This window comes from Phycodurus eques, chromosome 18 (assembly GCF_024500275.1).
Source record: "Phycodurus eques isolate BA_2022a chromosome 18, UOR_Pequ_1.1, whole genome shotgun sequence".
NCBI classification, from domain to species: Eukaryota; Metazoa; Chordata; class Actinopteri; order Syngnathiformes; family Syngnathidae; genus Phycodurus; species Phycodurus eques.
In genome coordinates this window covers 13,779,359-13,807,273 of record NC_084542.1, presented here as the reverse complement: position 1 = coordinate 13,807,273, position 27,915 = coordinate 13,779,359, and the positions used below count along the sequence as shown (strand labels likewise).

Here is a 27,915-nt window from a genome sequence, read left to right as displayed (position 1 = left end):
CTGCAGTCTCACGGTTTGTGTAGAATGGAGTAATTTTATTTTTTCAAGCCGGTTTGGATTAGGATAAAGATTGAAGATTCTCAAAAATATCTTTTGAGCCAGAATTGAACCAGCGACCTAAGGATTTCAACTTCAAACCTCTACAGTCCTCCGCTCTACCAACTGAGCTATCGAAGGGATACGTTGGTCTCACGGTTTGTGTAGAATGGCGTAATTTCATTTTCTCAAGCGGGTTTGGGTTAGGATAAAGATTGAAGATTCTCAAAAATATCCTTCGAGCCAGAATTGAACCAGCGACCTAAGGATCGCTGCTTTAAACCTCTACAGTCCTCCGCTCTACCAACTGAGCTATCGAAGGGATACTGGGGTCTAACGGTTTGTGTAGAATGGAGTAATTTTATTTTTTCAAGCGGGTTTGGATTAGGATAAAGATTGAAGATTCTCAAAAACATCCTTCGAGCTAGAATTGAACCACCGACCTAAGGATTTCCGCTTCAAACCTCTACAGTCCTCCGCTCTACCAACTGAGCTATCTAAGGGATACTGGGGTCTCATGGTTTGTGTAGAATGGAGTAATTTCATTTTCTCAAGCGGGTTTGGATTAGGATAAAGATTCTCAAAAACATCCTTTGAGCCAGAATTGAACCAGCGACCTTAGGATTCCCGCTTTAAACCTCTACAGTCCTCCGCTCTACCAACTGAGCTATCTAAGGGATACTGTGGTCTAACGGTTTGTGTAGAATGGAGTAATTTCATTTTCTCAAGCGGGTTTGGATTCGGATAAAGATTCTCAAAAACATCCTTCGAGCTAGAATTGAACCAGCGACCTAAGGATTTCAGTTTAAACCTCTACAGTCCTCCGCTCTACCAACTGAGCTATCGAAGGGACACTGGGGTTTCGTGGTTTGTGTAGAATGGAGTAATTTTATTTTTTCAAGCGGGTTTGGATTAGGATAAATATTGAAGATTCTCAAATACATCCTTCGAGCCAGAATTGAACCAGCGACCTAAGGATTTCAGCTTTAAGCCTCTACAGTCCTCCGCTCTACCAACTGAGCTATCGAAGGTATACTGTGGTCTAACGGTTTGTGTAGAATGGAGTAATTTCATTTTCTCAAGCGGGTTTGGATTCGGATCAAGATTCTCAAAAACATCCTTCGAGCTAGAATTGAACCAGCGACCTAAGGATTTCAGTTCAAACCTCTACAGTCCTCCGCTCTACCAACTGAGCTATCGAAGGGATACCGGGGTCTCGTGCTTTGTGTAGAATGGAGTAATTTAATTTTCTCAAGCGGGTTTGGATGAGGATAAAGATTGAAGATTCTCAAAAATATCCTTCGAGCCAGAATTGAACCAGCGACCTAAGGATTTCAGCTTCAAACCTCTACAGTCCTCCGCTCTACCAACTGAGCTATCGAAGGGATACCTTGGTCTCACGGTTTGTGTAGAATGGCGTAATTTCATTTTCTCAAGCGGGTTTGGATAAGGATAAAGATTGAAGATTCTCAAAAATATCCTTCGAGCCAGAATTGAACCAGCGACCTAAGGATTGCTGCTTTAAACCTCTACAGTCCTCCGCTCTACCAACTGAGCTATCGAAAGGATACTGCAGTCTCACGGTTTGTGTAGAATGGAGTAATTTTATTTTTTCAAGCCGGTTTGGATTAGGATAAAGATTGAAGATTCTCAAAAATATCTTTCGAGCCAGAATTGAACCAGCGACCTAAGGATTTCAGCTTCAAACCTCTACAGTCCTCCGCTCTACCAACTGAGCTATCGAAGGGATACGTTGGTCTCACGATTTGTGTAGAATTGCGTAATTTCATTTTCTCAAGCGGGTTTGGATTCGGATCAAGATTCTCAAAAACATCCTTCGAGCTAGAATTGAACCAGCGACCTAAGGATTTCAGTTTAAACCTCTACAGTCCTCCGCTCTACCAACTGAGCTATCAAAGGGATAGCGGGGTCTCGTGGTTTGTGTAGAATGGAGTAATTTAATTTTCTCAAGCGGGTTTGGATGAGGATAAATATTGAAGATTCTCAAAAACATCCTTCGAGCCAGAATTGAACCAGCGACCTAAGGATTTCAGCTTTAAGCCTCTACAGTCCTCCGCTCTACCAACTGAGCTATCGAAGGGATACTGTGGTCTAACGGTTTGTGTAGAATGGAGTAATTTCATTTTCTCAAGCGGGTTTGGATTCGGATCAAGATTCTCAAAAACATCCTTCGAGCTAGAATTGAACCAGCGACCTAAGGATTTCAGTTTAAACCTCTACAGTCCTCCGCTCTACCAACTGAGCTATCAAAGGGATAGCGGGGTCTCGTGGTTTGTGTAGAATGGAGTAATTTAATTTTCTCAAGCGGGTTTGGATGAGGAAAAAGATTGAAGATTCTCAAAAATATCCTTCGAGCCAGAATTGAACCACCGACCTAAAGATTTCCGCTTCAAACCTCTACAGTCCTCCGCTCTACCAACTGAGCTATCAAAGGGATACCTTGGTCTCACGGTTTGTGTAGAATGGCGTAATTTCATTTTCTCAAGCGGGTTTGGATAAGGATTAAGATTGAAGATTCTCAAAAATATCCTTCGAGCCAGAATTGAACCAGCGACCTAAGGATTGCTGCTTTAAACCTCTACAGTCCTCCGCTCTACCAACTGAGCTATCGAAGGGATACTGCAGTCTCACGGTTTGTGTAGAATGGAGTAATTTTATTTTTTCAAGCCGGTTTGGATTAGGATAAAGATTGAAGATTCTCAAAAATATCTTTTGAGCCAGAATTGAACCAGCGACCTAAGGATTTCAACTTCAAACCTCTACAGTCCTCCGCTCTACCAACTGAGCTATCGAAGGGATACGTTGGTCTCACGGTTTGTGTAGAATGGCGTAATTTCATTTTCTCAAGCGGGTTTGGGTTAGGATAAAGATTGAAGATTCTCAAAAATATCCTTCGAGCCAGAATTGAACCAGCGACCTAAGGATTGCTGCTTTAAACCTCTACAGTCCTCCGCTCTACCAACTGAGCTATCGAAGGGATACTGGGGTCTAACGGTTTGTGTAGAATGGAGTAATTTTATTTTTTCAAGCGGGTTTGGATTAGGATAAAGATTGAAGATTCTCAAAAACATCCTTCGAGCTAGAATTGAACCATCGACCTAAGGATTTCAGTTTAAACCTCTACAGTCCTCCGCTCTACCAACTGAGCTATCTAAGGGATACTGGGGTCTCATGGTTTGTGTAGAATGGAGTAATTTCATTTTCTCAAGCGGGTTTGGATTAGGATAAAGATTGAAGATTCTCAAAAACATCCTTCGAGCCAGAATTGAACCAGCGACCTAAGGATTTCAGCTTTAAACCTCTACAGTCCTCCGCTCTACCAACTGAGCTATCGAAGGATACCTCGGTCAGGTGGTTTGTGTAGAATGGAGTAATTTCATTTTCTCAAACGGGTTCGGCTGAGGATGAAGATTCTCAAAAACATCCTTTGTGCCAGAATTGAACCAGCGACCTTAGGATTTCCGCTTTAAACCTCTACAGTCCTCCGCTCTACCAACTGAGCTATCTAAGGGATACTGTGGTCTAACGGTTTGTGTAGAATGGAGTAATTTCATTTTCTCAAGCGGGTTTGGATTCGGATAAAGATTCTCAAAAACATCCTTCGAGCTAGAATTGAACCAGCGACCTAAGGATTTCAGTTTAAACCTCTACAGTCCTCCGCTCTACCAACTGAGCTATCGAAGGGACACTGGGGTTTCGTGGTTTGTGTAGAATGGAGTAATTTCATTTTCTCAAGCGGGTTTGGATTCTTATAAAGATTGAAGATTCTCAAAAATATCCTTCGAGCCAGAATTGAACCAGCGACCTAAGGATTTCAGCTTCAAACCTCTGCACTCCTCCGCTCTACCAACTGAGCTATCGAAGGGATACCTTGGTCTCACGGTTTGTGTAGAATGGCGTAATTTCATTTTCTCAAGCGGGTTTGGATTAGGATAAAGATTGAAGATTCTCAAAAATATCCTTCGAGCCAGAATTGAACCAGCGACCTAAGGATTTCAGCTTCAAACCTCTACAGTCCTCCGCTCTACCAACTGAGCTATCGAAGGGATACTGGGGTCTAACGGTTTGTGTAGAATGGAGTAATTTTATTTTTTCAAGCGGGTTTGGATTAGGATAAATATTGAAGATTCTCAAAAACATCCTTCGAGCCAGAATTGAACCAGCGACCTAAGGATTTCAGCTTTAAGCCTCTACAGTCCTCCGCTCTACCAACTGAGCTATCGAAGGGATACTGTGGTCTAACGGTTTGTGTAGAATGGAGTAATTTCATTTTCTCAAGCGGGTTTGGATTCGGATCAAGATTCTCAAAAACATCCTTCGAGCTAGAATTGAACCAGCGACCTAAGGATTTCAGTTTAAACCTCTACAGTCCTCCGTTCTACCAACTGAGCTATCGAAGGGATACCGGGGTCTCGTGGTTTGTGTAGAATGGAGTAATTTAATTTTCTCAAGCGGGTTTGGATGAGGATAAAGATTGAAGATTCTCAAAAATATCCTTCGAGCCAGAATTGAACCAGCGACCTAAGGATTTCAGCTTCAAACCTCTACAGTCCTCCGCTCTACCAACTGAGCTATCGAAGGGATACCTTGGTCTCACGGTTTGTGTAGAATGGCGTAATTTCATTTTCTCAAGCGGGTTTGGATAAGGATAAAGATTGAAGATTCTCAAAAATATCCTTCGAGCCAGAATTGAACCAGCGACCTAAGGATTGCTGCTTTAAACCTCTACAGTCCTCCGCTCTACCAACTGAGCTATCGAAGGGATACTGCAGTCTCACGGTTTGTGTAGAATGGAGTAATTTTATTTTTTCATGCCGGTTTGGATTAGGATAAAGATTGAAGATTCTCAAAAATATCTTTCGGGCCAGAATTGAACCAGCGACCTAAGGATTTCAGCTTCAAACCTCTACAGTCCTCCGCTCTACCAACTGAGCTATCGAAGGGATACGTTGGTCTCACGGTTTGTGTAGAATGGCGTAATTTCATTTTCTCAAGCGGGTTTGGGTTAGGATAAAGATTGAAGATTCTCAAAAATATCCTTCGAGCCAGAATTGAACCAGCGACCTAAGGATTGCTGCTTTAAAGCGCTACAGTCCTCCGCTCTACCAACTGAGCTATCGAAGGGATACTGGGGTCTAACGGTTTGTGTAGAATGGAGTAATTTTATTTTTTCAAGCGGGTTTGGATTAGGATAAATATTGAAGATTCTCAAAAACATCCTTCGAGCCAGAATTGAACCAGCGACCTAAGGATTTCAGCTTTAAGCCTCTACAGTCCTCCGCTCTACCAACTGAGCTATCGAAAGGATACTGTGGTCTAACGGTTTGTGTAGAATGGAGTAATTTCATTTTCTCAAGCGGGTTTGGATTCGGATCAAGATTCTCAAAAACATCCTTCGAGCTAGAATTGAACCAGCGACCTAAGGATTTCAGTTTAAACCTCTACAGTCCTCCGCTCTACCAACTGAGCTATCGAAGGGATACCGGGGTCTCGTGGTTTGTGTAGAATGGAGTAATTTAATTTTCTCAAGCGGGTTTGGATGAGGATAAAGATTGAAGATTCTCAAAAATGTCCTTCGAGCCAGAATTGAACCAGCGACCTAAGGATTTCCGCTTCAAACCTCTACAGTCCTCCGCTCTACCAACTGAGCTATCGAAGGGATACCTTGGTCTCACGGTTTGTGTAGAATGGCGTAATTTCATTTTCTCAAGCGGGTTTGGATTAGGATAATGATTGAAGATTCTCAAAAATATCCTTCGAGCCAGAATTGAACCAGCGACCTAAGGATTGCTGCTTTAAACCTCTACAGTCCTCCGCTCTACCAACTGAGCTATCGAAGGGATACTGCTGTCTTATGGTTTGTGTAGAATGGAGTAATTTCATTTTCTCAAGCGGGTTTGGATGAGGATAAAGATTGAAGATTCTCAAAAATATCCTTCGAGCCAGAATTGAACCAGCAACCTAAGGATTGCTGCTTTAAACCTCTACAGTCCTCCGCTCTATCAACTGAGCTATCGAAGAGATACTGCGGTCTAACGGTTTGTGTAGAATGGAGTAATTTTATTTTTTCAAGCGGGTTTGGATTAGGATAAAGATTCTCAAAAACATCCTTCGAGCCAGAATGGAACCAGCGACCTAAGGATTTCCACTTTAAACCTCTACAGTCCTCCGCTCTACCAACTGAGCTATCGAAGGGATACTGTGGTGTCACGGTTTGTGTAGAATGGAGTAATTTCATTTTCTCAAGCGGGTTTGGATTTGGATAAAGATTCTCAAAAACATCCTTCGAGCTAGAATTGAACCATCGACCTAAGGATTTCAGTTTAAACCTCTACAGTCCTCCGCTCTACCAACTGAGCTATCTAAGGGATACTGGGGTCTCATGGTTTGTGTAGAATGGAGTAATTTCATTTTCTCAAGCGGGTTTGGATTAGGATAAAGATTGAAGATTCTCAAAAACATCCTTCGAGCCAGAATTGAACCAGCGACCTAAGGATTTCAGCTTTAAACCTCTACAGTCCTCCGCTCTACCAACTGAGCTATCGAAGGATACCTCGGTCAGGTGGTTTGTGTAGAATGGAGTAATTTCATTTTCTCAAGCGGGTTCGGCTGAGGATGAAGATTCTCAAAAACATCCTTTGAGCCAGAATTGAACCAGCGACCTTAGGATTTCCACTTTAAACCTCTACAGGCCTCCGCTCTACCAACTGAGCTATCGAAGGGATACTGTGGTCTAACGGTTTGTGTAGAATGGAGTAATTTCATTTTCTCAAGCGGGTTTGGATTCGGATAAAGATTCTCAAAAACATCCTTCGAGCTAGAATTGAACCAGCGACCTAAGGATTTCAGTTTAAACCTCTACAGTCCTCCGCTCTACCAAGTGAGCTATCGAAGGGACACTGGGGTTTCGTGGTTTGTGTAGAATGGAGTAATTTCATTTTCTCAAGCGGGTTTGGATTCGGATAAAGATTGAAGATTCTCAAAAATATCCTTCGAGCCAGAATTGAACCAGCGACCTAAGGATTTCAGCTTCAAACCTCTACAGTCCTCCGCTCTACCAACTGAGCTATCGAAGGGAAACCTTGGTCTCACGGTTTGTGTAGAATGGCGTAATTTCATTTTCTCAAGCGGGTTTGGATTAGGATAAAGATTGAAGATTCTCAAAAATATCCTTCGAGCCAGAATTGAACCAGCGACTTAAGGATTTCAGCTTCAAACCTCTACAGTCCTCCGCTCTACCAACTGAGCTATCGAAGGGATACCTTGGTCTCACGGTTTGTGTAGAATGGCGTAATTTCATTTTCTCAAGCGGGTTTGGATTAGGATAAAGATTGAAGATTCTCAAAAATATCCTTCGAGCCAGAATTGAACCAGCGACCTAAGGGATGCTGCTTTAAACCTCTACAGTCCCCCGCTCTACCAACTGAGCTATCGAAGGGATACCTTGGTCTCACGGTTTGTGTAGAATGGCGTAATTTCATTTTCTCAAGTGGGTTTGGATTAGGATAAAGATTGAAGATTCTCAAAAACATCCTTCGAGCCAGACCTAAGGATCGCTGCTTTAAACCTCTACAGTCCTCCGCTCTACCAACTGAGCTATCGAAGGGATACTGCTGTCTAACGGTTTGTGTAGAATGGAGTAATTTCATTTTTTTCAAGCGGGTTTGGATTCAGATCAAGATTGAAGATTCTCAAAAACATCCTTCGAGCCAGAATTGAACCAGCGACCTAAGGATTTCCGCTTTAAATCTCTACAGTCCTCCGCTCTACCAACTGAGCTATCGAAGGGATACTGCAGTCTAACGGTTTGTGTAGAATGGAGTAATTTCATTTTTTTCAAGCGGGTTTCGATTCGGATCGAAATTGAAGATTCTCAAAAACATCCTTCACGCCAGAATTGAACCAGCTACCTAAGGATTTCAGCTTAAACCTCTGCAGTCCTCCGCTCTACCAACTGAGCTATCGAAGGGACACTGAAGTTTCATGGTTTGAGTAGAATGGAGTAATTTCATTTTCTCAAGCGGGTTTGGATTCGGATAAAGATTCTCAAAAACATCCTTCGAGCTAGAATTGAACCAGCGACCTAAGGATTTCAGCTTTAAACCTCTACAGTCCGCCGCTTTACCAACTGAGCTATCGAAGGGATACCGCTCTCTAACGGGGGGCACAGAAAAAAAAACAACCATTCGCACTTCCAGGCAATTTACAGTCTTCAATAAACCTACCATGCATGTTTTTGGGATGTGGGAGGAAACCGGAGCGCCCGGAGAAAACCCACGCAGGCACGGGGAGAACATGCAAACTCCACACAGGCGGGGCTGGGGATTGAACCCCACCCTCAGAACTGTGATGCAGACGCTCTCACCAGTCATCCACCATGTAGTTATGTAGTCTCAGTCAAAACAGTAGTAGGCACCATATAAAACAGTTTTTTTTTTTTTTTTTTTTTTTTCCCCCCCCCCAAAAGTAGCAGCAGACAAAGAGGATCATAAGAGTCGGCGAGTCAAACGTTGGAACGTACAATTGCTGAGAAACTAAAGTCAATGTGGATCTGAATCACCCCCCCACCCCACAAGGTTTTCTCATCACAGTTTGTAGCTTCCTTGAGGGAGGGAGCAAACACATACTTGATATGCGGCTGTAGGCCAGGTTGCTCCTCGTAGTCTTCAATGAGAAAGGGCAAATTCTTGGCCCAGTGATTCTTGAAGTTTCCTGGCAAGTCCTGGTCCACGTTGTACTCGGCGACCGGGACGTCCAGGTGGGAGTGCAGATAGCGAGAGTACTCTGGTTGAGCAAAACAAAATCACTCGAGTGTTACTCAGAATTATCTGGAACGTCAGACTGACGCATTGACGGCGCCCACCTCGGAGGTATTTGACTTTGAGGTACTCTGAGCTGGCCTTTTGTCCCAGCAGTGGGTCGTTGAGCATGACTTTGGTCTGCGCTTTGATACCCTCGTAGAATTGCCCCATGGCCACGTGACTCAGGCCCTTCATGTACTGGCACACCTCGTTGTATGGCTCCAGCTGCAGGCACCTCTGAAAGGAAAAAAACATTCAAGGTCTTGTTTAAATTTCCAAAGAGGTGAGTCGACAAACGTCCGCCTTTAGAGGTAGTATCAAGATTTGGAACAAAGGTGAGTTTGTAAGTCGGGGTACAGTGCTCGCCCCACATATTAGCGATTTGTGAAATTTTTTTAAGGAACCCGGTTGTCTTATTTACTCACAATGCAATGTTTTTTGCGCTAGGGCCAAAACCATGTCTAATATAAAACTATTGCTTTGGCAGCATCTTGGTTACAAGGAACTATGTTGCAGTCAGGGGAAGAGCTTTAGTTAGTCAGACCATTGCCATGTCTAATAGAAAAATAATGCTTTGCCACCATCTTGTGGCATCTATAGGCAATTAATTACCTTTTTAGGAGCGGCGTCACTTACTCGTGGATTTTCTCTATCTCGTACTAAGAGAATATTCCAGAAAACAAGGACAACTGTGTGAAAACATCCAACACTTATTTTTTAAACTACTTTATAAGTGACATCAAATGCTGACATCATGTAACACACCGTTGAAAGTGCATTTATTTGCATTATATTTCCGTAAATGTGTGTACTTTGAAGTTGTGGACCCACCTTGAAGTTGCTAATAGCTTCCTGAAGGGAGCCGTGGTGGTAAAGCATCATGCCTCGGAGCTGCAGGGACTGGATGTGGTTCTGGTTCAGCATGAGGGCCTTCTGGAAACTTTCCATTGCCGCCTCGAAGTCACCCAGTTCTCTGCGAGGGATGAAGGAAGAACTAGAGTGAAACAAGGGCCAAGAAGTGTGAGCGAAAAAGGAAAACAGGAAGTAAATGTACCTGTAGGCTTGTCCCAGGCTCTTGTAAGCGTCTATGAAGTCGGACTTGAGTTTCAGCGCCTCTTTGAACGTCTCAATGGCCTCCTGAGCATACAACAGAGGACTGGACTTAAGGATTATGTTTCATTTTTAAATTTAATTGAGTCTTTCATTTTGGAAAAATAATATTGAAGGATCTGCGGTCACCCTGTATAAGAAATGTTTCCACAGTTTTTACTCATTTCTCCATGAATAACAGAAATTTAAGGGGCAAAAATTAATGTCAGCCAAAGACAGCACCTTGAGCATGCCTCTGTGGAAGAAGGTGAGGCCTTTGTAGAGCATGGCGATGGGCTGATTCTTCTTCAACTCCAAAGACTGCTGGAAGTCCTCCGAGGCTGCCACATAGTCCTGTTAGAGGTGAGGTGGTCACCATATATATATATATATATATATATATATATATATATATATATATATATATATATATATACACACACATACATACACACACACACCCCTACAAATACTGTTTGTACATAAAAACAGTGGAGAGAAGGGCTAGCTAGCAAGGCCTTCCAAAAACACTGACCTGCATTTACAACCTAAATTGTAATATTTTTTCCATGACACTATTAATTTATTCCCAACAGTCCATCCTCATCATTTGACCTCCAGTACATGCGGATGTTTTTTTTTTTTGTCTATGATTTCCACCTCTGTGTGTTGTTGCCTTCAGAATCAGTAGAACTAACCAATGTAACAAACTATATTAGCAATAAGACTGTTTCTTTCACAAATCTGATTTCAAAGTTCAGTTTCAACGTTCCTACTGAAGGCGTAAGTACCAAATGCACGGCCTGCCACTGACATAAACACGCAAACACATATACACAAGGGTGTATTATATTTCAAACCTCGGAGATGAAGAGTAACGTTCCTCTGTGTCTGTAGAGTCGAGCTGACGGCTGCAGCTGGATGGCTTTGGTTAGGTCTGCCAGCGCCTCGCTGATGCGACCCAGAGGAGACAGAATCTACACATAAATACAAAGACACACATTGCATTGTTATTGTAGTTGAACGAGGGGGTAAAATTTGTTTGTTTTTTTTTGGGGGGGGGGGGGGGGTGAGAAAGAAACATTGTTGTCTGTCGAGGAGGCAGCTAACCTCTGCTCTCTGCTCATACACTTCGGGCCAGTTGGGCTCCAGCGTGATGACTCTGGTGAGCTCGTACAACGCCAGGTCAGCATTTTTGATGTCCTGGTGAGCGCAGGGGAGAGCAGCAACATTTACAATTGTTACAGCTGTTCTTATTGTTAATTAAAGTACAAAATGCATTTCGGCCCAACAACACATTTTGTGTCTAAAAAAGTAGACAAAATGGCAACTTTTAAACAATTTTGTGTCACTCACCTGATGACTTTTCTTGCCATAGGCAATCCCTCGGCCATAAATGGCACTGACCAGTTCGGGGTCGCTCTGCAGCCATAGAAAAAAATGGGCAAAAAAAACATGGAGCAACATTTCGAAATTTTGAGATGATGTTTGGACGTACCTGAAGAAGGAGGGAGAAGTGCTTGATGGCTTCATCATAGAGGCCGTTGCCGATCAAAACGTAGCCAATGGCTTAAATAAAAAAAATTTAAAAAAGCACACAAAACGGAGGTGCTAAACCAGGATGCAAGAGAGTCTCAATTAGCTGGTAAAACAATGACATACCGAGTTCCTCGTTTGTGTTTCTGTTTTCGATGGGGAAGGGGATTTTCTTCTGCTCTATAAACTGCTTGGCTTGATTCTGTGAGTCAACAAAGAACATTTCCAGATCAGATTATACATTCATGCTGCGTGAAGCATTTTACCGGTGCGTCCTCACAAGAATCTTCTCGGCATTGAGGGAGAACACTGACTCGCAGGGCGGGTTGCTGCCCTCCTCGCAGTTTGGGTCATCCACCTGCAAAATGGATGATTCTGAAAGGAGACATAGATTAGATATTTAGGTGCCAAACTCCAGTGGAGTGAAATAACACAGTATAAACATCTCTACAAAAAGTACAGTGTCAAATGTCTTTTTCAAAGGGCAAAGGTAGGATGCGCACAGATGGGCCGCCACTGCACAACAGGCTTGTATCTCCACTTGTTGTGTAGCCACTTAGCATTTAGCTTATCTTGAATGAATGAATTAATTAATTCCATATCCACTGGATCAAAGGCAGTAGTCTAGAGTAAGATTTAACGAGTAAACTAATGCATAATACTAATACCTACACTAATTTAATACATTTAAAGATTCAACACGAACGAAACTGCAGGAAAGGCTGCCACTTACATTTTTTGGGGGGGTTTACATTTACAATATTATTTAAAATTAATTAACACGCCAAATCAGTTGTTAAAGAAACATTCACACACAGAACAGGGGGGGAAAATAAGGTCGCTCAAGGGCTGTCAAAAGGATTGTTCTCACTAGTTTGGGTAGGTTAGCATTAGCTAGTTGAGTAGGAGTACGTGGCTTTCAAAATTAAAACAACACTTTCCTTCCCCCTTTCGTTTACCGCAGTCCGCCGGGTATTCTTCCCAGTCGGAAAGCGAGCCGCACCCGTCCTTGTGGAGCTCGCCATTGAACAGCGTCAGCGTAGAGAAGAATTCGGTGGTGAGCGCCGCCCGACACAGGTAGCCGCAGAGCAGCGTGACCAAAATCCCGACAGCGGCCCGGCTCGTAGGGTCCATGTTTGGGGGGCGGGGGGAACATTTGTCTCCGCTACCACCGGAGACAAACCACGCCCTCATCTTCTTCTCCTTCACGTTGGATTTGAATGGCGGTCTGCAAGTCTTTTACGTCAATTCCCGCCACCTACCGAACTGGGGCGTGTACTACATGAGCTTGAGAAATAACTGACTTAGTATTCAAAAGTGTCTATTTGACTATGACTGATACATTTACATGACTTGACAAGTCATACTGTTTACATTTGAAAATCTGAATTGTCATTTTCGTGTGTCATTTGTTTCTGAAATTAAGTAATTTTTGGGTCATGCCGCTACTATATACAGTTAGAACTTAAACGTCCCTGTGATATATTTGGGCAACCTGTTGGCAGTCACATTATGTTCATCACCGTACCATGACCAAAGGTGGAACCCAGGCAGGCTTTCACCTGTTTTGGTTGCGGGAAACTCTCGCTGGCTGGAACCGCTAGCCGGGTAGCTCTCGTCAGTTTCTATCTTGACGGCTCAGATGGACGACTTTCTTCCGATCTGTCGTTATCCCCGTACCATTTTCGACTTCTCCGTCTGCTGTGCGGTGGTTGAACCTGCTCCATTTTTTCCCATTAATCTCGTGGCCGACGTCCAACTCCAGGCTTTATTTTTCACCATTTTCGAGGCTTACTTTATAGACTTAGCAATATTTTTAATCATTAAAATTTGGCACGGTTGTTAACAACACTTTTCTCCGTGGTGTGTCAAATTCACATTTATTTATTTTTTTTGCTTTACAGGGTCAAAAACATGAGTATGTTATGATGTAAATAGATATAGAATTTTTTTCAATTTCCTGTTTTGAACAAAGGAAAATGAATTCTGAATTACGGATTTAAAGGGAAGACGCACTTTCCCAAACAACATACTTTTTTTACACTTGGAAAAAGAAATCCCACTCAGATTTACTTCTTTTTCAGTTGAATTGTACAGTTTAGGTGAAATAATTTAAAAAAAAAAAAAAAAATGGAAAAGATTTATGAGATTCGCTAGAGCGGTGAGGTAGACGGACGAGTGAAAGGTGGTCTTGGCTACATGAGAGGTAGAGAGAGAAAAAAAAAAATCCCAAATCCCCAAAACTGCACTGGAGTGTGTGTATAAAGGGGCCCGCTGGACACTTCATCAGGTAACATTATAAACACTTTTTTGGGGGGGGGGCATCAATAAAAAAAACATTATTTTTTCAATATTCGTGGCAGGGCTTGTTCTCTATCCTTGGTGATAGACAACTGTACTAGACGGCGTCAAAATTGGATGATCCTTTGGAGAGGATACGCATAAGAAAGAGGCGTTTCATTTTTCTCTATTGGGTCCCATTCAATGTGTGTACACTGCGAGCGTGTAAAGGCTATACAGTATTGTGTGTGTACGCTGAGGGAGTGGCGGCCATTATGCTTCGCCAAAGGATGAGGCCTTGTCTTTCAACAGGTCCACACAGACATGGCAACTCCAGCTCCCTGTGGACACACAAAGATATATTTTAATATTTCCACAAAGGATTTGCTGTAAGACCTCTTCCTGGAATATTATGGTTTCAATGCTGAAGAGCGTTTTACCCATATGTTATTCAACAGCCAAATTTTTCATTTTGTTATTCTTATCACATTTTTTGACACGCTTTTCCTTCCACACTTCTCAACCGATTCATTCCGACGTCAGGTCTCGCATTCGACATTTCAACAAGTCAATTAATGCCACAGCATTTCAGCTCAGCTTCAGCATTCACACGTAATTGCTACGTAAATTGCAATTTGTTGTTATTTATTACGATACCTTCTGGAGGCTGGGTCATGGGCGGCTTGAGGCAATACATGTGGTAGCCTCGGTCACAGTCATCGCAGAACAGCAGCTGGTCCTGAGGGTGACACATATTATTGGACTATGTGATGTCATCAAAGAGAAAATATGCTTTCTTTGAGGTACATACGTCGTTTTCTGAAGTGCCACAGAGGCTGCAGGACTTGCACTCGATGCACTGCCACTGGTACGTTCTCACCGCGTGCATCATGTTGTCGGTGAACTGCAGACACGATGGGTGGCCTGCGCATATGTGGAAAACCAGGAAAATGCGTATCTTTAATGCAAATATTACAACATATATATGTGGAGAATAACATTGGGATGAGTTGCAATATTGCTAATAGTTAGCCACTGGTGAAAACCAACCTCTGCAAACCCAAATGTTATTAACAGCCACTATCATTTTCCCGATAAAACCACTGGAATTTTTTGTCAGACGGACATTAAGTGTGAGCGAATTAGCTTGAAAAGATGATTTCATGCTTATTTTGTTCATTAGTTGAAGCTCTCACTCAGGAGGAATGAAGTGAGCATTTTCTTGCTGTCTCACAACAGAGGAAGATTGCGCTAGTTAGCAACTATCATTTCTTCCTTTTAACACATTTTTAGCCATCTTGACATTCTAAAGTGTGGATGAATTCGCTTGTCAAGATGATGATATGCTTATGTTATTTATCAACTGATTGTTTAGTCAGTCAGTAGTTCAAGTTATGAAAGTTAGCATTTCCTTGCTGTCTCACAACAGGCAGATACCTCAACTTTCTAGCTCTCCGTTGCCCCCTACTGACTTGGCGTCTAAAATCTGAAGCCTTTAAAATGGCATCGGTGCTCTTTTCGTCCCTTAAAGCATTTATGTTTGTGGTTTACCGGAGCGTCCACAGTCGGAGCAGGACACCAGTTCCTCGGCCTGGCCCGTTTTGCGGTTGGAGTCCTGGTCTCCGAGACAGAAGTCGCAGTAGTCGTTGGGAATGATGACGCCGTCGGGACCCTTCTGAGCTACAGTGATGCAAAGAGTACACCGTTGTTAGGAAGATGCAGCTCTTGTCGACCATTCCATAATGTTTATAAGTATTAGCCCAGGCACTAAGGTACTTTCAGGTGGCAGAAAAGTGAGTGGCTGCCACTGACCTGAACAGATATAATAACAACTTGTTGCATTTGAGGTTGCGCTGCCCAAATTTTTTATTTTTTTTTCTTCCCCCGATTTCCTTCAAGTGAATGTCGTAGTTGTACAGAGAATATCGCAAGACTGCCTGGTGGCTGCAGAGTAGCCACTTCTAAAGGGACAGACGGGGAACAGAAATCTACAAACTCGGGTTTGTAGAAGATATTTTCTCATCAAATGTTTGGTTGGGTGGTCTTCGAGTAATTTAGCAGAACATAATGAATAGCCTGGTAGCTAATGTCAGCTCTGATGCTATCCATTTCACCATCAAAAGAGCATGTCTGTGCATTTATCCGAGCGACAGAAAAGTCAATTAAATAGCCACTCCCTCCAAAAATATAACTATGTCTGAATTTCCACGATGTCTATTTTTGAAATAACTTTACCTGTTGAAATGTAAATTACGGCCAGAGTTCTATTCCCCTTCCAAGTAATTTACTTCACGTCCTGTCACATCTTTTTGAATTACATTTTACATATTCAAATTACAGCGGTCGAGAAGAAGGCTAAAAAGTATCATTCAATACATTTACCCAGTTTTCTCAATGGTTCCGCCTTTGTCACCATGACATGAAAGGTTTGTTTACTCGCGGTGCCATTGGAAGAAGGCTCGTGTCTATTGCCACCTGGAAGTAAGTGTGACGCCATGGTGAAAAGGTCTAAATGATTGCGGAGTTAAATGCTTAATACGTTTGTGGTTGTCAGAGTATCGCGGTGGGGACGGGGCCAGCTCGGTCTCCTTCTCCTCGTCGCCCCCTTCCTCCTCTGCCAGGTGAGTGTGCGTGTAGTGGTAACTCAGCCCAGGACGGTTCTTGTAGCGCTTTCCGCAGACTGTAAACCAACAAGAACCCCCAAAAAACATGACCTCAGAGCTCCTTCATAAGCATTAATACCTGGCACACCACTTACCTTCGTTTAGCTAATCGCTACTAAAAAGTTAGTTCATTTCATATTGTCAAACTATATAGGAGGTTAAAATTAAGGGGAAAATGACTACTATGAGAAAGTTGTGATTACGAGAAAACAGTGGACATTTTACACACTCCCAAAAATATTTTATTGGGATATGTACGGTGGACGACTGGTTAGAGCGTCTGCCTCACAGTTCTGAGGACCGGGGTTCAAACCCCAGCCCCGCCTGCGTGGAGTTTGCATGTTCTCCCCGTGCCTGCGTGGGCTTTCTCCGGGCACGCCGGTTTCCTCCCACATCCCAGAAACATGCATGGTAAGTTAATTGACAACTCTGCCCGTAGGTGTGAATGTGAGTACAAATGGTTGTTTGTTTATATCTGCCCTGCGATTGGCTGGCAACCGGTTCAGGCTGTACCCCGCCTCCTGCCCGATGATAGCTGGGATAGGTTCCAGCATGCCCACCCCCCTAGTGAGGAGAAGTGGCTCAGAAAATGGACGCACGGATGGATGGATGTTACGAACCACCATGCTTCATTGTAAGTATGTCCAAAAACGTGGCATTTGAACAAGGGTGTGTAGACTTTTGATTTGACAATTTGTCCAAAAACGATCGCAATTATTTCTACAATGACTACATTTGTGGTAAACATGCGTGCCTCAAAGCCAGCCAATTAGCCCGTCGCCATGCCTTGTCATTAGAAAGCATTAAGCGTTAATGACATGCTTTTAAGCATTAAATGCCATTAGCGACAGCACACAGGAAGAACACCGGAGAGGAGATACCTTCTTCAGCCTTTTTTGAGTTATGCTTTTGTTTGTGTCTATCTGGAACAGAGGAGACACACAAGCAAAAAAAAAAAAAAAAAAAAAAAAAAAAAAGAAAGGAAAAAGAAAAGACAGACAATATTCATTCATTTTGCTTTTCTCGAAAGAGGTTCATTCATCAGTCCCCATCTGCAATCTTTCCTGTAGGAGAGTAGCATGCTTATGAGCGAGACCGTATAAACAGCCCAGTCTTTCTTCATGCCGGGTGACAGGAAGTGACTTGAAGGGAATTCAAATGGCTTTTTATCACATAAAGACTGAATCTAAGATCCAGGGTATGTACGACACAGACAAACGATTAAATTCAAATTTATATGGGCTGTCTTACTGTCACAAACGTAAGGTTTGTCCTGGTCATCTGCATTGACCGCTTCGGTCTTCTTGCGACTGGAGCCTCTGTTCTGAAAAAAAAAAGAATAATAATAAAAATGCAACACAAAATGCAACACCTGTGTAGGGTTTGCACGTTCTCCCCCCGTGACAGCAAAGCGTGAAACAATACAAAATAAACAATTGCGTGTTAAAATGTTTCCAAACCTCCGTTATTGTATTTCCGAAGTGAGTGAGAAGTTGTGTGTAAGAAATGTGCTACAATTATTGATTCTTGGGGTATTTTGACTGACTTTGCCTCTGTTTCTGTTCTTCCTCTTTGGCGTATCGGCCTCGAAGTCTTCGTCGTCTTGAAAGCCGTCTCCGTTTTCCTCGGCCTCCAGCACTCTCTACGCAGGAAAGATGCAAAAAGGGAGGAAGAGTTAAACCATGTGTGACATATGAATCTCGCATTAACTCTATAATCACCTGTATTTCCAGCAAAGTCTCCTCCTCCTTGCACACGTTGCTTTTCTTCTCCAGGAGGCTGTCGCTTCTGAGAAGAGCTTCCAGGGCTGTGGCCTCCCCCGGCGGGCCCTCGCGCTTGGGGGCCAACTCGGCCTCTGAGGAAAAGGACAGAGAGAGCAAAGTATCATTTTTTTTTTAGATGGAGAATTTGTATAGTGAAGACAGAACAGATAACAAATAAAAATTGTATATTCCAAATAAATGAAAAAAATCCTGTCAGAATAAAATAAAAATAAGGTATTGTTAAACAGACCGTAACTAAATGTCTTATGCAATTTAAAAAAATAAAATATGAATGTATAAAAAAAAATTAATCTGTAATTTATATATAAATTTATATAATAAAATAATGTATTCACAATTAAAAATACTGTATTATTAACATTTGAACAATAATAATAATAACCATGAATTAATAAAATACAAAGTAATTTACGAATAGAATAAAAATACATTTTAATAAAAGAAAATGTATTACTGAACTTTAGGTCATTAATGAATAATGTTTACATAAAATTAAAAAAAAGCAATTTGTAAAGAATAAAAATAATAAATTAATAAAATTCAAAAGATAAGTTACTTTTCATAAAAAAAACAGTCATATTTAATTTTTTTATTTTGGTCATTCACATACGATAACCTTGATCTGAATTTATGCTCGAACACCCGTAACACCAAACAAGTTGTAAATTTCTGAATTCCAACTATTCAAGGCTAACCTTGTACCTACTACCTTCTCTCGCACGCTCTCTCGCTCTCTCTCTCACACACACATGTGCACACGCACACGCACGTAGACTGCTGCTCAGGAAGTATTAAATAAACATGAATCACTCCTAAAAAAACATGCACATTCCTCCACCGTGTGTTGTCATTGATATCCGGGCCGCGCTGCACAACTTTTTTCCTACACCATTTCTGTTTTTGGGGTTGCTAAAATAACTCTTGGAACTCAGTATTATATTGCATCTGGAAGAAGAGGAGGAGGAGGAAAAACAATGGCAGCAAAGCAGAAACAAAGACTCGCCTTTATGGCCTCCCTCCCCTCTTATCGGGTTCCTTGTATGCATACATACAAAAAAAAAAAAGAAAAAAAAAAAGTACTTTATAAGACTCACTCACAGCCGAATGCCTCACGGTCAAATGATTAGAGGCCCGGTTAGGGTGTTTCTGTGCCGCCGCTGTTGTGCGTGTGTGTCCGTGTTTGTGTGTGTCTGTGCGTGTGTTTATACACGACAGAGAGGGGGGTGGGGGGGTGGGGGGGCATTGATCCGGGGGAGAGAAAATGAACCTGGAGACCTGGCTAACCAGAGGCAGATGGTCAGCTAGTGACGCCACACACACGCACGTACCCGGCGCGCACACGCGCGCACAGTGCAATCATTGAGTTTATGATGTTGATTATGCACCTGTGTGTGTGTGTGCGAGTACGTGTGCTACCCACCTAGACGAAGCTCACACAAGCGTAGCTGGGGGTCGAGGGGCGGGTGGAGTCGCCTCTTCTTTCGCCAGCAACGAGCCGGGTAGGCATACATCTGTCCCGACGTCCTGCCTGGCCACACACACACACACACACACACACACACACACACACACACACACACAAAAATAAAAAATATATATATATGAAAAATGCACACGCTCAAGCACATATAAGCAGACAGGAATAATTTTAACAAGCATTGTCAGGCTAAGCGCTGGAACAAAACTGCCATTGAGACCTTCACATATACACACACACACACACGCACACACACATACACGCACGCACGCACGCACACACAATAATTTCTGTGTTCAGGCTAATGATCCCCATATTTCAGGAAGTCCCTCTTAGGCTGTTTGTCACGATTTGTATAGGGAGGAACACGCTTAGTTGAATCATTTTTGGGTCTTGACGAGGAAAAAGTGCTGAAGAAAATGAGGCGAGATCATTTGAATGTAAGATAATGTGCGTCAGGTCCGCCGCAAAGTGCAGGGTGCGGCCGGCGCGGCGCCGTAGAGGGAGGACAGGCTATTTGTGTCCGTCTCGATGCGAGACAAGCACAACCTTCCTGCTCTGTTGTGCGACACAGGTGAGGAACAACAACAACTCATATACAAAAAGAAGGCATCCTGTTTGCTTGTTGATTTCCATTTTCCCATCCGTAATGGTCAAGTCTCCCAAAGCTTTTGTTTGCTTTTGAAAACGCAGCCCCCAAAGCTGGTTTCAATGAGACAAATGGAATTTGGTAGGCCTGTCGTAGTTACTGGAGTCTGCCATGTTGATTTGAAGCGGGCATTTTAGTGTCATTTTGAAAATGTTATCTTTAAACAGCCACCGAAGCCAGTTTCACCAAGAAACATGAAATTTGTTAGACCGAGGAAAAAGTCTCAAGAACCCAGACCCGAAAAGATACAGGAAGTCTGTCATTTTGGTTTGAGTTGGCCATTTTAGGATCATTTTGATTTAGGATCCTTTCCAGGTCTCCTTAAAAGACGGACTGACTCCTTTAAGAGATATTTTTCTGATTGCTGCCAAATTTAAACCATATGTACCAGACATGGGGACACTAAATTTGGAGTTTTGGTCATTGCACGTGGGCAGGGCAAGAGCGGGGAAGTTTGATGCACCATAAAAGACAAAACTCTTATCCCACTGATTTTCTTCCAGCCTCACCTGGCTGCCGCTGGTACTTCTCCATCCAGATGTAGCAGTTGTTTTGGGCAACGCCGGTTTGCGAGTCCAAGAAGGGCATCCGCACGCTGCGCTCCGCACGCAGGCGGGCGTTGTAGCTGCGGCAGTGTTCGATGGCGTCCTTGTAGAACTGGTCACCCAGCCTGGGCAGACACACGCGCAGAGTCAGTCATGATCGCGACACAAACTTGCTACTGCCTACCGTGTGATACGTAATCTGCTGATAGCATACACATACATGATCTGATCTAGTGTGAGGTGACTCAACTTGGGCGTCTTCCAACGTGTTGGCATTTCTCTCCCTCATAATTGACGTGACAAGCCAACATTCACCCTCTAATCTTTATCTTCTACTCAAAAGCACTGCTGATAACAACGCCAAAGCGATGCAACGCCGCCATCTATAGGGATCTGCTGGTTATGACACTGGTTTAAAAAACTCAATTTCACAGACAAGCTGGGCGAGACCTTCTTACCCGTCCAAATACGTACTTGACGAAGATATATGTGCAATAAACGGAATATAAATGGCAGTGAATGAATGAACTGTTTCGGATTGGTTTGTTTTGACTGCGTGACAGTAGGCCGGTAATATACTAACGTCGGCTTCTGACTTACGTACAAATAGGGGCTACAACTTCTCCGTCGTAAACCGTGGACCTTCTGTACACTGAACTGCTTCAAGATGGGAATAGACAACAATCGGTTTTGCACCATCGACGTTATTATAAGCGTGTTGTGGTTCCGACCAGCATAATGAAAGAAGGGGGCAGGCGGGGATACGTACATGTAAGCAGGATGGTATCTGTATTTGTGGGCAAACAATCTGCAGAGGACCTCTGTGGATGCCTCGCGCAGATATGCAAAGAATGCCAAGTCGGACAAGGACCGGTATGTGGATTTCACAAAGATGTCCACTGTTCGGATGGAAGGGTGCGGGGGGGGGGGTCAAGAAGTCGAGGGAGGCCGGGGAGGAGGGCTCACGGGCCACTTCATTAGGTACGCCCTTGACATCGAATGCCATCCATTCATTTTCTGAACAGTTTATCCAAATACCAGTTGGAGGAATGAGTACAAATATTTCGTTACTGTACTTAAGTAGATTTTCAGATACCTTTACTTTACTTGAGCATTTATTTTTCTGACGACTTTTTTACTTTTACTCCCTGCATTTGAAAACAGAAACCTGTATCTGCACTTCATCGACTCCTCACCTTGTCTAAATAGGCTCGCTACATTTTTCAACCGCCGCTCATGACGACAAAATGACGTACAAACTCAGATTTTGTCGCAAGCCACAGGAACAGAACTCTATGAAAAACGTGGCCTTTACAAAAATAACAAGGCACGTTTTCCCCTTCGCCCGCCCTTGGGTCACCTTCTACTGCTTCATCAGGCAACTTCATACGCTCTTACATAAGCGATTCGCCGTGCATGTGTGCCCGAGTGCCATCACGTGTGTTCGTATGTTCAGTGGAAAAAGGCGGTGTGTGTCCTGAGACGAGCGTGACTCAAGCAGCAAACTTTGCATTATGTATATCCCCCTTTGCGCACATTTTTGTCGTCTGAGGCTTATGTAACCTTTTCACATACACGGCTTCCATAAACACTACACTAGATGGAAAAAGTCTTGAGACGCACCAGGTTGGATTTACAGAATTGTTTTTAGTGACACACACAGTATATGATGATATGTCAGTGTATTCATGGTAAGTAACGTTAATATTACTATAACGCTGTCGTGAAATGAACGCTTGCGAACAGCGACGTGAGTTAACGTGTCTAAAATTGGTGAAATAAATACAAACGACTCGCTACCCAGGCAGATAACGAGCCAACTAGCGTGGCTAACATCAGTTCGTTTCCGCTCTGACATTATTTCACAAAGTGGAGAAGAACAGAGAGGTAACTCCTCATTTTCTGAGAAAGAAGTGCTTTTACTGTTCTAGTACAGTTTGAGTTTATTTTGAAAAAAATCTATTGAATTTCTTTATACGTTGACTAAGGTACCAAAAATTCTGTTATTTAAAAAAAACTATCGTCTTAAATGGAAGAAGGTTTTGTTATTTACACAAATATTTCAAAATAATACATTTTAGAGCTGAAATTGCAATACCATGAAACCGCAATATGTTTGCTTCCGTTTTTCATACCGGCAGAATCTGATACCGGCCCTTGCCTACTGGCCACTGTTAGCAAATGTCAGTGTAAATCATCCATCTGTTTTCTGAGCTGTTGGAGGAAACCGGAGTGCCCGGAGAAAAAAACCCAGCCAGGCACGAGGAGAACATGCAAACTCCACACAGGCGGGGCCGGGATTTGAACCCCGGTCCTCAGAACTGTGAGGCAGACGTGCTAACCAGTCGTCCACCGTGGCCCCAGGGTAAATCAACCCTTAATCAATTAATTTTTCAATCAAGGTTGGACTGCATTAGTTCCCACGTGAATCAGACGACATTCTGGACAACAAGGGAACCGTTCGGGGGAAAACGCTTTTCCGTACGACCAGGTCACGCTTTGAATGAGTTGGATGCAGAAGAAGCCCATCAGACACCTTTTGGGATTTATTGGGATGTCGATTGACCTCACAAAATTCCCACATACACTCTTGCAGAATCTTGTGATAAGTCTTCATCACAAGAGTAGTTTTTCCAGTCTATACAAGCTGGAAAGGGGGCGAAGTGCATGTCTGCTGGTTTTTTAAAATCTTCCTATCGTCTGCCACGTTATGTTTATGACCCTCACTAGATCATTTTGGCTTCCTCTTTTGCTGAAACACAGCAATGAATCAATGGTAAACTCATCAGTGCCGTGATAAAACACTGTCAGGTGCTACGGGAAGTGGAAACTTTGCACGCTAGCCATACTTTCACTCTGTAAACAAACAGTGCAGCTCAGCCCAAACCACAAACTGTGGTGCAACACATGGAGACAGACAATATAGCGATACTCACAGCTATATAGTCTTTATACTTTGCGAAAAAACGACTAATATTAACAGCAGCTTAATGAGTCACCTACAGTAGTTGTGAAATGACAACCCCCGGTTGCCAAGTTGCGCACACCAGAAGGAGCTACAACGAATTAACCGTCATGTATACCATTAGATACTGTATCGCAATATCTAGTTTACCAAAATGGCTCCAGACTAACCTCTCTTCCTGTTTACTTCCTGTTTCGAGTTCCACTGCAGCCCGTTTCGGCGGCAAACCAGCTGATTAACCTTAACTGTAAGCTCGTGTCTTTCCAAAACAGGGAATGGTGGAGCTTCATGCAAACATTTTGGGCACGCTGTATGCTGAGGCGACAGAGGCGGAGCGGGGTAGGGGGGGTATTCGGGCCAAGGCAGCACAAATGGGGTCGGGTGGGGGTTTGTGACATGTCTCGGGGGGCACACGTGTTCCCTTTCGACCCGTGTCACCCTCACTCACACACACACGCGGGGGGGACACAAAAGAGAAAAAGTGGATGGGGGGATTAAAAAGGGCAACAAGGAGGGGGAAGGATTGGGGGCTTAAAATGTCCCCGATGCAGCAGGGGTGGAATGGATGAATAGATGGATGCATGGATGGATGGATGGACGGCAAGGTTCTTTCATCTCGTTTTATAAATGTATGAAGTACATGCAGCCAGCCAGACGTCCCCTTCCAGCTCTCACCCCCCGCCCTTAAATCCTCCACCACGCCATTTATGGGGGAGGGGTGCGTGGCGACACAACATATAAAACAAACACATTATAAAAAATACACAACCCCCAATAGGCCACCCCCCCCCCTCCCCTCACACACACAACAAAGAGATCTTTAACCATAACGTTGATTCAGAAGCGTATGTGATGTAACAACGTAAGGCTTAAGGACGCTTGATCGCATATTTGAGCATGAAATTTAGGTTGTGAGATGTTGCGTATCTGTGCTTTATTGGGTGTTTGTTGCATAACATGATAGTCAGTGTTGAACGAAAAGTATGTGTCGCCAAATTTGCAGTACTTATCATTTTAGCGGAAAACAAAAAAAACAACTTCCAGAGTTATCCAAATTTTCAGAATAAAAAAAAACAACAACAAAATCTTAAAATTTGCAGATACATGCTTTTTTTGGTCAGCATTATAAATCTATATTTTTTTTGCTTTGTTCTTGATTTATTGTGGACAAAAACAGCAACAAGAAAAAAAATTTGGACATGCATGCTTTTTATCGATCAGTTGTACTTTTTGGGATTAAAGCTGCACCACAAAATCATAACATTTGACAATACACATTTTTCAATTGTTAGCGATACATATTTTTTTTTAAAAAATCAGAATTTTATATGATTTTTTAAAATACAATAACAAGAATTCCCCCCAAAAATCATAAAATTGGTAGATGCATGCTTTTTATTAGCTAACATTATACGATACACATTTTGAGGGTTTTTATTTCTATTTGAATGTTGGATAGCAACAATAACAACAACAAATCACACAATTTTGAGATTTTGGAGCTTTTCATCAGGCACAATTTTGTGTTTTTGTGTGTGCGGAACAACAACAAAAATCATAACATTTGGAGATACATGCTTTTTATTGGTCAACAATGTATTATATATTGTATTTTTTGTTTTGTTTGACACAAACAACAACAACACAATCATAAAAAGGTTCTTTTTCTTCTAGCTTTTCAAAGTGATACTATACATTCCGTGAAGTGTTTTTCCTCTGTCACAACAGAAGATAAAAAAAAACAACGCACAACCCGAGTGACTACCACCACCCGCACAATAAACAGGGCTTTGTAAACGTTTCTTAATCAAAAACAACAGCATGCAGACTGAAAAAAAAAAGCTTGATTGTCCTACGTTTTTGGATCATGTACTGTTATTACCTCTCTGCCAAGGCGTTTCGGTTTTAGATTATTGTGGCGAATCTAGATGGCTTCTACACCTCCAAGACATGACGTTCGTATCGCCTGAATCTGAATAAAAAAATCAAGCATACACAATGGGGTTCGTATCTATGAAGGTGCAGATGCAAATTAGGATTATTCCAATTTGGCGGAGGTACTCCATATCGCAGAATCAGCTCCAGATCGTTCTTTCTTACTCCTCTGACAACAGATGGCCATTGGAAGATAGCGGGATGCTCGCTAAACTGCTGTTTGGACATGCACAACAACAAAAACAAGCACATACAGTCCAGTATCTCTGCGGCCTAAGCTGTTCTGCAGGAACACGACTTTAAAGCACCGCCGGTCTGCTAAACTGCAGCTTGTGTGAGTCGCACTCCGCGTCACCATGCCGCTATTCATTTTGATTTAGGAATTCGGGGAAGTGAAAATAACGCTGAGAATATACAGTGCGCTGCAGGAAAACCAGAGTTGAGAGAAAGCAGGAAGATTCTGAAACGCTTACGATCCATCCAAACAAATGTGGTGAAGTGTTTAAAAAGACAACCATGTCTGTTCTATGTAGTAATGCTATATTTACTCATTCTCAATTCATAAAACCAGTGGCGGTAAAGACATTCTTAACTTGTATTTGTTAAATCAGTGGTTCTCAAACTTAGTACAACCGAAAGAATTACTTAGCTCTCCAAGAACTACCATAATGACCAACCCAAAATACAGTGGTGTAGTAGGCCTACGTGTGATTCAAAAACAAAATCCATTGTACATAAGAGTTAAATAACAACTGTACCTAAACAAAAGTTAATAAATATTAAATGCAACTGCATGAAACTTAAACGTTAAATACTACTGAACTGTACTTAGGCACTGATTATTTCACGCACCACTTGAGGCAGCCCGCGTACCACCAGTGGTACTCAATGGTGGGTAATGTTGGTTCAAACCAGGCATCCTCACTAGGTTGACCTCGGTCCAGATCCAGATGCCTTTCTACACAGACCCAGACTGATTATCCATCAGTCAATTTTCTTCACATTCATTCATTTTCACATTCACACCAATGGACAATTTCGAGTCTTCAATGAACCCAACTTGCATGTTTTTGATATGTGGGAGGAAAGTGGAGTTCACAGAAATGTTCCTGTGGAGAATAAAAGTGGGATTACCAGACTGTGAGGCAGACGTGCTAACCACTAGTGACGCCAAATTATTTATATCTGAAATAGTTCTATAAAATGTCAAGAAATAATGAAAGCAGCTCAAAAAAGAATGCAACAACTCAAAATGTTCAGGCAAATCTTTATAATTATGATTCTTTAATATTTAAAGATATGTGTTTTTTTATATAGGATCCCTTGTTTAAAAACACATTTTAAATGTATCATAATTTTTGGGAAATATCCTAGCAGCCATTTAAATTCAGTGTGGAATTCGACAGAAAATAATGCATGATTTGACTGAATTTTTTTTACAATGTATTTCCATAGCAAGATTGCAAAAAATAGCAAATGTGCAACTGAAATGAAATCCATGTTGTTGTTTAAAATACACAAACATAAAAACAGTAAATAAAGACGTATGGCTTCGACCTTTGTGGCACAAAAGAATAAGTATTAATGGTAATAAACGGGTCAGCAATGACCTTTCGCTTAAAGCTGAGTGTAATGTGGACAACTTTTTTTTGTAGGAAAAGTGAGAGCTTTTGTTTGAGTTTCTCTCTTTCCAGCCCGTATGCATATTTCCATAGCGTTATCATTGCGCAATCCACCAAATCGCATACTACCTGCAGACACGCGTGCACAGATTGTCCAGGTCTAACAATAGCATCGTTCAAATATGTTATTTGGATTTTTGATAAGCACATGCGCTCCCTTTTTTTTTTTTTTTTTTTTTTGCACTCACACAGTCGCTCCCCCGTGCAACCTCACGCACGCAAACGCTTACTTACGATTTTAAAGGATTCTGGATTGCAGTCGCCATTTTCCAGCAAGATTTGTAACGTAATACTGTATACCAAATCTCGATGTAGTTTGTAACCCAAAAAATGAGGAGGAGTAATAGGAGCGAAGGGGAAAGGGGTTTGGGGGGGTGGAGGGGGGTCACAAGCTCAACCAATGTGTGCAGCCGCCAGCAGCGTCAATGGGCGCGGCCTCAGAAATGCTGTCA

The 27,915-nt window shown here is 42.5% G+C and overlaps 2 protein-coding genes and 21 non-coding genes across 24 annotated transcripts in view; all 23 read right to left on the bottom strand.

Moving 5' to 3' along the window:
- The window catches only part of ttc13 (tetratricopeptide repeat domain 13), a 42,205-nt gene extending 29,496 nt beyond the window's left edge, over nucleotides 1-12,709 (bottom strand). The window contains exons 1-12 of the mRNA XM_061704251.1: nucleotides 12,443-12,709; nucleotides 11,764-11,858; nucleotides 11,610-11,685; nucleotides 11,446-11,516; nucleotides 11,304-11,369; nucleotides 11,058-11,150; nucleotides 10,808-10,924; nucleotides 10,191-10,301; nucleotides 9,913-9,995; nucleotides 9,690-9,831; nucleotides 8,921-9,095; nucleotides 8,685-8,841 (exon numbers count right to left, since the gene is read on the bottom strand). Of these exons, the coding sequence (XP_061560235.1) occupies nucleotides 8,685-8,841; nucleotides 8,921-9,095; nucleotides 9,690-9,831; nucleotides 9,913-9,995; nucleotides 10,191-10,301; nucleotides 10,808-10,924; nucleotides 11,058-11,150; nucleotides 11,304-11,369; nucleotides 11,446-11,516; nucleotides 11,610-11,685; nucleotides 11,764-11,858; nucleotides 12,443-12,677 (1,421 nt within the window). The 5' untranslated portion in view covers nucleotides 12,678-12,709. The remainder of the gene's footprint in view (nucleotides 1-8,684; nucleotides 8,842-8,920; nucleotides 9,096-9,689; nucleotides 9,832-9,912; nucleotides 9,996-10,190; nucleotides 10,302-10,807; nucleotides 10,925-11,057; nucleotides 11,151-11,303; nucleotides 11,370-11,445; nucleotides 11,517-11,609; nucleotides 11,686-11,763; nucleotides 11,859-12,442) is intronic.
- Nucleotides 271-358, bottom strand: trnay-gua (transfer RNA tyrosine (anticodon GUA)). Its single transcript is given in 2 exon segments — nucleotides 271-306; nucleotides 322-358. It is a non-coding gene; the product is annotated as a tRNA-Tyr (tRNA).
- Nucleotides 800-886, bottom strand: trnay-gua (transfer RNA tyrosine (anticodon GUA)). The gene is given in 2 exon segments: nucleotides 800-835; nucleotides 850-886. It is a non-coding gene; the product is annotated as a tRNA-Tyr (tRNA).
- Nucleotides 980-1,067, bottom strand: trnay-gua (transfer RNA tyrosine (anticodon GUA)). The gene is given in 2 exon segments: nucleotides 980-1,015; nucleotides 1,031-1,067. It is a non-coding gene; the product is annotated as a tRNA-Tyr (tRNA).
- trnay-gua (transfer RNA tyrosine (anticodon GUA)) lies at nucleotides 1,154-1,240 on the bottom strand. Its single transcript is given in 2 exon segments — nucleotides 1,154-1,189; nucleotides 1,204-1,240. It is a non-coding gene; the product is annotated as a tRNA-Tyr (tRNA).
- On the bottom strand, nucleotides 1,334-1,421 carry trnay-gua (transfer RNA tyrosine (anticodon GUA)). Its single transcript is given in 2 exon segments — nucleotides 1,334-1,369; nucleotides 1,385-1,421. It is a non-coding gene; the product is annotated as a tRNA-Tyr (tRNA).
- On the bottom strand, nucleotides 2,050-2,137 carry trnay-gua (transfer RNA tyrosine (anticodon GUA)). Its single transcript is given in 2 exon segments — nucleotides 2,050-2,085; nucleotides 2,101-2,137. It is a non-coding gene; the product is annotated as a tRNA-Tyr (tRNA).
- Nucleotides 2,585-2,672, bottom strand: trnay-gua (transfer RNA tyrosine (anticodon GUA)). The gene is given in 2 exon segments: nucleotides 2,585-2,620; nucleotides 2,636-2,672. It is a non-coding gene; the product is annotated as a tRNA-Tyr (tRNA).
- On the bottom strand, nucleotides 2,947-3,034 carry trnay-gua (transfer RNA tyrosine (anticodon GUA)). Its single transcript is given in 2 exon segments — nucleotides 2,947-2,982; nucleotides 2,998-3,034. It is a non-coding gene; the product is annotated as a tRNA-Tyr (tRNA).
- Nucleotides 3,308-3,395, bottom strand: trnay-gua (transfer RNA tyrosine (anticodon GUA)). The gene is given in 2 exon segments: nucleotides 3,308-3,343; nucleotides 3,359-3,395. It is a non-coding gene; the product is annotated as a tRNA-Tyr (tRNA).
- On the bottom strand, nucleotides 3,655-3,741 carry trnay-gua (transfer RNA tyrosine (anticodon GUA)). Its single transcript is given in 2 exon segments — nucleotides 3,655-3,690; nucleotides 3,705-3,741. It is a non-coding gene; the product is annotated as a tRNA-Tyr (tRNA).
- trnay-gua (transfer RNA tyrosine (anticodon GUA)) lies at nucleotides 4,016-4,103 on the bottom strand. The gene is given in 2 exon segments: nucleotides 4,016-4,051; nucleotides 4,067-4,103. It is a non-coding gene; the product is annotated as a tRNA-Tyr (tRNA).
- On the bottom strand, nucleotides 4,197-4,284 carry trnay-gua (transfer RNA tyrosine (anticodon GUA)). Its single transcript is given in 2 exon segments — nucleotides 4,197-4,232; nucleotides 4,248-4,284. It is a non-coding gene; the product is annotated as a tRNA-Tyr (tRNA).
- trnay-gua (transfer RNA tyrosine (anticodon GUA)) lies at nucleotides 4,551-4,638 on the bottom strand. The gene is given in 2 exon segments: nucleotides 4,551-4,586; nucleotides 4,602-4,638. It is a non-coding gene; the product is annotated as a tRNA-Tyr (tRNA).
- trnay-gua (transfer RNA tyrosine (anticodon GUA)) lies at nucleotides 4,732-4,819 on the bottom strand. Its single transcript is given in 2 exon segments — nucleotides 4,732-4,767; nucleotides 4,783-4,819. It is a non-coding gene; the product is annotated as a tRNA-Tyr (tRNA).
- On the bottom strand, nucleotides 5,094-5,181 carry trnay-gua (transfer RNA tyrosine (anticodon GUA)). Its single transcript is given in 2 exon segments — nucleotides 5,094-5,129; nucleotides 5,145-5,181. It is a non-coding gene; the product is annotated as a tRNA-Tyr (tRNA).
- Nucleotides 5,449-5,535, bottom strand: trnay-gua (transfer RNA tyrosine (anticodon GUA)). Its single transcript is given in 2 exon segments — nucleotides 5,449-5,484; nucleotides 5,499-5,535. It is a non-coding gene; the product is annotated as a tRNA-Tyr (tRNA).
- trnay-gua (transfer RNA tyrosine (anticodon GUA)) lies at nucleotides 5,629-5,716 on the bottom strand. The gene is given in 2 exon segments: nucleotides 5,629-5,664; nucleotides 5,680-5,716. It is a non-coding gene; the product is annotated as a tRNA-Tyr (tRNA).
- trnay-gua (transfer RNA tyrosine (anticodon GUA)) lies at nucleotides 5,810-5,897 on the bottom strand. Its single transcript is given in 2 exon segments — nucleotides 5,810-5,845; nucleotides 5,861-5,897. It is a non-coding gene; the product is annotated as a tRNA-Tyr (tRNA).
- Nucleotides 6,519-6,606, bottom strand: trnay-gua (transfer RNA tyrosine (anticodon GUA)). Its single transcript is given in 2 exon segments — nucleotides 6,519-6,554; nucleotides 6,570-6,606. It is a non-coding gene; the product is annotated as a tRNA-Tyr (tRNA).
- trnay-gua (transfer RNA tyrosine (anticodon GUA)) lies at nucleotides 7,046-7,133 on the bottom strand. The gene is given in 2 exon segments: nucleotides 7,046-7,081; nucleotides 7,097-7,133. It is a non-coding gene; the product is annotated as a tRNA-Tyr (tRNA).
- Nucleotides 7,758-7,845, bottom strand: trnay-gua (transfer RNA tyrosine (anticodon GUA)). The gene is given in 2 exon segments: nucleotides 7,758-7,793; nucleotides 7,809-7,845. It is a non-coding gene; the product is annotated as a tRNA-Tyr (tRNA).
- A 112-nt stretch (nucleotides 12,710-12,821) lies between the features above and the next one.
- dpf3 (double PHD fingers 3) lies at nucleotides 12,822-27,776 on the bottom strand. 2 transcript variants are annotated; one of them, XM_061704101.1, is made up of 12 exons: nucleotides 27,698-27,776; nucleotides 20,846-21,006; nucleotides 19,631-19,738; nucleotides 18,148-18,281; nucleotides 17,973-18,068; nucleotides 17,678-17,750; nucleotides 17,308-17,349; nucleotides 16,303-16,443; nucleotides 15,315-15,443; nucleotides 14,575-14,687; nucleotides 14,421-14,502; nucleotides 12,822-14,104 (listed from the first exon to the last, which is right to left on the bottom strand). In XM_061704101.1, exons 1-12 carry the CDS (start codon nucleotides 27,727-27,729, stop codon nucleotides 14,037-14,039), a joined length of 1,179 nt encoding a protein of 392 aa, XP_061560085.1. In that variant the 5' UTR covers nucleotides 27,730-27,776; the 3' UTR covers nucleotides 12,822-14,036. The 2 variants fall into 2 exon arrangements, with proteins under 2 accessions (XP_061560085.1, XP_061560087.1); XM_061704103.1 differs by lacking the exon at nucleotides 17,308-17,349.
- Between the last annotated feature and the right edge of the window lie 139 nt (nucleotides 27,777-27,915).

Coding starts and splice junctions, on each gene's coding strand:
- dpf3 (XM_061704101.1), bottom strand. CDS start 27,729: ATGGCGACTGCAATCCAGAATCCTTTAAAATC. Junction 15,444..16,302: donor ATACTCTGACAACCACAAAC/GTATTAAGCATT, acceptor GCATCACTGTAG/CTCAGAAGGGTCCCGACGGC. Junction 14,503..14,574: donor GTGGCACTTCAGAAAACGAC/GTATGTACCTCA, acceptor TGTCACCCTCAG/GACCAGCTGCTGTTCTGCGA.